We start from the raw sequence: 5,061 nt of genomic DNA on the forward strand, positions 1-5,061 counted from the left end.
TACCAGAACTTGAGGATGGTGTATCACTTGCACATAAAAATGGTCCATCATTTGAATTGAAACGATAGAGGGGTCAATCAGTCCTCTCCTAATCAGTCAGTGCCTTGAGATCTCATGTGTGCTTTAAAAAAGAATATTCTTGCTACGAAGCATAACAAGCATTTCGGATAGATTTTCTAATCTGCGCTTGTTCTAGGATAGCCTGTGACGCTGGTGGAGATAATAATATGAACGCCGGGCCCGGCTAACGAAGGTTCTAGAGCCTTCTAACTGATGGCAAACTCTGGGCATTAGGGGTGTATTCGGTCTGGATATGGCTGGGATATGATGCTTATCAAATCCATATCCATATCTGCTTACCCTCTCGGATATGAATACGGATACAGATATATCTCGGTAAGGAAAATTTATAACCGTATCCGCTAAAATCAGATACGGTTACGAATATACATGTGGATATATAAGCGGATATGCATACAGATACAAAATAGATACGAGAAAAATAGATAGTATTGAGAAAAATATAGTTCATGTGATACAAAAGAGTTCATTATTATCTTCATTATAACTGAAATGTTAAGATTAGACATCTTGATCATCAAAATTAACCACAAACCCATAATCTAAGATTCGAAACTATCGTAAGAGTGTGACTAATATGTATTCGGATATTTCGGATACGGATACAGATATTTCACTACAAAACCATATCCGCAAACATATCCTATCGGTTATAGATTTGAGTAACCATATCCGTATCCTAACGAATGCGGTTACGAATTTTTCATCGGATATGGATACGGAAACGGTGTAGCATCCCTACTAGACAGAATACACAACTCAACATTTCAAGAATAGAACCTCAGTGAATAACTTAAAAAAACAATATAATAACATTTCAAGGATAGAAGCTCAGAGAAGCTTAAAGAAAAACAACCACGTAATAACCTTATTTCCCATGTGTCCATCTGTTCCATTGCCCTTGTCATAATAGCAAAAATCAAAACTCGTGTCCAGATAGCTTTAGACAAAATGAAACTATCAATGATTTGCAAGGCTTAACTGCATTTAAATGTCATATATTTTCACTAATCTTGCGCTCAAGAGAATTCTATTTTAAAACTGATCAAATAAATATTCCAAAATATTTAAATATTACAGATAAATGCTCTAAAGTTAAAAACAACCAAGTTTCTCTGCATATTAAAGAACACCACATAACAGAGGGTACTAAGGTGTTTCTTTTAGAAATTAGTGTATTTAGGTGAGGCTATTTACAAACTGAGGGTATTTTATATGCACCATTGGGTAAACAAGAGGGCACCAAAGCACAACATTTTAAATCTTCAGAGCATTTATCTGCAATATTTAAATACTTTGGGGTATTTATTTGCTCGGTTTTGAATTAAAGGTCACTTAAGTGTAAGGTTGGTGAAACTATAGGGCATTTAAGTGCAATTTATAGCTGATTTGCAATCATCAACATGGAGAATAATTTGATTGCATCATCAGTAGAAATTTGAGCATTAGGCTGGAAAATCCATCTATGATGCCTAAAAATCCGTTTACAATGGCCATCCCAGATGACTATCCTCCTAGGATGGTCCATCTAGAATGTTTCCGTCTAGAATGTAGCATTCTAGACGGAACTGTTGTCTCGGATGCACACGCATATACTTGATGGAGAAGCATCCAAGATGGAATTTCTGATTATGATGTAATAATATTTGAAAAAAATTATTGCAGAAATTAGCACTACCCTATTTTTGTTTCACCTTTATAGCATATATATATAAACGTCTCATCCCAACACAATATCACAAATCCATTTAATTCTGCATACAAAATATATATTGTGCATTTACAAAATATTTTTCACATCAACAATCATGCAAATACTCACTTACAAAAGCATATCTCCATTTAATCAAAAAATATAACCAATGATTTCCATTAGAAGACTGACATTAATTTTTCCATATCAACAATGCAGACAATCAGTTTTAAAATAATAAAGTCTACTGACGGAGAAACTATTGCGGTGAGGTTTGAGCTCGTTTAATTTGTAAACTAAGCGTATGCATGAAATTAAATCTCTTCTCTAGAGGTATATGTAGGAGTTACCATGCATCTTGATATTCAAGAAACGATCAGGAAGTAATCACACCGTGATGGCAAAAACCTCCCACGAATCACTCTGTGACTAATTCTGAAAATATATAATTGATGGTGTCATGCTGAAATAACAAGAGATGCATATGGCTTTAATCTTGTAAATCTAGACAAGGAGATTTACTCCGATTTGAAGTTCATGTTTGCAAAGCAGGCTACTCAGTGCTTTTATGTCAAAGATCCTAGACAGCCGAAGGTTTGGGTCGCATTGTATAAGGAGCCGAGAACTCTTGTTGAACTTTCTCTCGATGAAAACATAGAGGGTTCTGATGATCCAAATGAGACTGAAGGAGAAGTTTTTCCTAATTACTCATACCCGCAAAATGTCCATCTTAATATGTATACTCCGCAAAATCGGCTTGATATTCGTAATGTAGGAGATTGAATGTCGAAATATTAGTACTTTTAAAATTTAAAGTATTAACTTTGTCGTTTTAATATATATTTTTTATTTTGTCAATGCAATTTTCAACATTCACTTATTTTGCTTCAATAAATTGAATAATCATTTAAGATGCAGATGAGCCGAAGGATAAAGCGCATAGGGGAAGTTTCCCACAATCAAGCAAATTCATCATCAGGTATAAATATTAATTTGTTCAAATAAATTATGTTTGTGATATAAATATGCATATTTCGCATTTATAATTATATTTTTTACGTGTAGGAATGTCCTCACGACCTTATAGTAGTCCATTATCTCTACATGGATCCTCACCCGTTGAAGGTATTAATTTATTTAATATCATTAAGTTAATTGAGAAACTTATTTACCTATATTATTTTTATTACTTTCGTAGATATTGCGGGGACAGATACACATGCATCTCCTATGAGTCCACCTATGAGTCAACGTCATCATCGGGATTCATCGCCTGGTCTAGGTATTAATTTTAATGTCCATGGATATTTTATGTTCCTATAAATATTTATTTCACATTTTATATTGCAGACAATCATCATGATGGATCCAGTGATGACGAGATCCAACACGAGTCTTTTGCGAGATCTTCTCAGTCGGAAGTTGAATGTCTCCGTCCATGGACTGAAGCAGTAAATTCCATCCCCTTACCAGAAAAGGCTATCACATTGCAAAAGAAATGCGATAGGAACTATAAAAAAAGGAGAGAAGACATTAAAAACAAGGATAGTATAATAAAGCAGAGACTAGAAAAGGCGATGTCAGATAAGTTGAGGGAAATGGGTAAGAATATCATGTAAAATATTGATCAATCTTCGTTATTTAATTATTGAAGTTTTTAAAAAAATATCTCTCTGTCTTTGTAGGGAACAAGGACTACGAGAAGGCCGGTAGACACGGTAGTGATCTGTTTACGAAGGTACCTCCTAAAGGTTATCGAGCCATTTTGGGGTGGATGGGCAACATTCCAGTTGGAGATTACGCGGTCAGATTTAATAATTTGATCGGTTGTTTAATCAGAGACCCACACCACATTAACATCGCTCATAACTTTGATGAACAACAATGGAATGGAATAAAGAAGATATGGGAGAGGCTCATGGTAATTATTCATTATATTGTTTTTTCAATAAATATTTATTTAATTTTTTAATATTGCATGTTTTTGTAACACCTAATTTGTAGAATCACTATTGCCTTGAGGACAACCCGGACTCTTGGGATTACGTAATGAGTAGAGCGAGCAAGATGCTTCGGGGGTGGAGGAGTAGACTTAAGAGTCAATACTTTACAGATATAACCATTGATTGGAAGCGGATTCATCAGCTTGATAAGAGGGTTCCTCCTTATAATTGGATGACTCTCATTATCGAGTGGGAGGGCGAGAAGAAGGTGAGTTATTTTTTAATTAATTATATTACCACCACATATACTGAAAAATTACTTTATTTTGAAGGATAAATGTTCGATAGCATCGGCTAATCGCGGTGCAAAGCTATATGATCACTTTCTAGGAGCTACTCCCTACGCTCGGATCGAGCATAAATATTTGCGTGAAAATCCGGTTAGATCAAAATATTAAAACTCAACTCATGTTACTATTTTCATACGTTATTAGAAATAACTTGAAATTTGATTAATCATAGGACGCCTTGACTATGCCGCCAACTCTTCTTGCTAGAAGTGCATATACACCACCCGAGGGCTATGATAAGGAGGGAAAGATGACGAAAATTAAGGATATGCATGTAAGTATAAGCTTAATTTCATATTGGCACACATGTATTTCTAATTAGAATTCATCAATGTTCGAATACCATTTATTTATGTGTGTGGAGATTCGAATATTTGTGGACCTTTTATTGACCAAAAATAGTGGTATTAATAATCAAGTTATCCAACCTTCTTATATGTTATGACTAGTAGATGACAAGAGCGAACCAGAGTGGGCCCACGATAATCACTCTTCTCCTCGTTTGGCAAATATGCATGATTACATACCACATCTTATAATTATCAAAATTAATTAACTTGAGAAGACAATTATCAGTAATTAGTGAGTAATTTTTTAGTTTTTTAACTTTTAGGGTTTTTTCTGGGGTTTCACAAACATCAACGACGGCTTGTAAGACCAAATAGCTGTAATTTAATTTCACTTAAAAAATGAATGCATAATAATGTGTTGTTACCTTCAAATTTGAAAATCCATCTTCTCTTTTATTCTGAAAATCAATTTCTAGACAAGTATATGCTTTAGCTAGCTTGTCCAATTACGAGGCTTCTTTTTTGAACGGAAACAGGCGGCCGGGTGAATAGTTTTTACGGTCAAAGGCTTCATGAACTGTACGCACTTGAGTTAGTTTTCAGAGCTTTTGACTGAACGGATGGAGATTGGATTGATATATGCAAATATGTAAACAGGGAGGGCCTTATCTGCAATTTGCTCCCGTACTTCAAGCCTAGCTGTT

General features: G+C 34.7%; 1 protein-coding gene and 1 long non-coding RNA gene across 2 annotated transcripts; both read left to right on the forward strand.

Annotated features, from left to right (window-relative positions):
• LOC109832357 lies at positions 2,853–3,202 on the forward strand. The gene is made up of 3 exons (XR_002244727.1): positions 2,853–2,899; positions 2,973–3,056; positions 3,125–3,202. It is a non-coding gene; the product is annotated as an uncharacterized LOC109832357 (long non-coding RNA).
• Positions 3,614–4,722, forward strand: LOC109835351. The gene is made up of 5 exons (XM_020403330.1): positions 3,614–3,695; positions 3,779–3,985; positions 4,050–4,157; positions 4,240–4,341; positions 4,681–4,722. The coding sequence occupies exons 1-5, from the start codon at positions 3,693–3,695 to the stop codon at positions 4,720–4,722; spliced, it is 462 nt and encodes a 153-aa protein (XP_020258919.1). The 5' UTR covers positions 3,614–3,692.

This window comes from Asparagus officinalis, chromosome 3 (genome assembly GCF_001876935.1).
Source record: "Asparagus officinalis chromosome 3, Aspof.V1, whole genome shotgun sequence".
Classification (NCBI taxonomy): Eukaryota; Viridiplantae; Streptophyta; class Magnoliopsida; order Asparagales; family Asparagaceae; genus Asparagus; species Asparagus officinalis.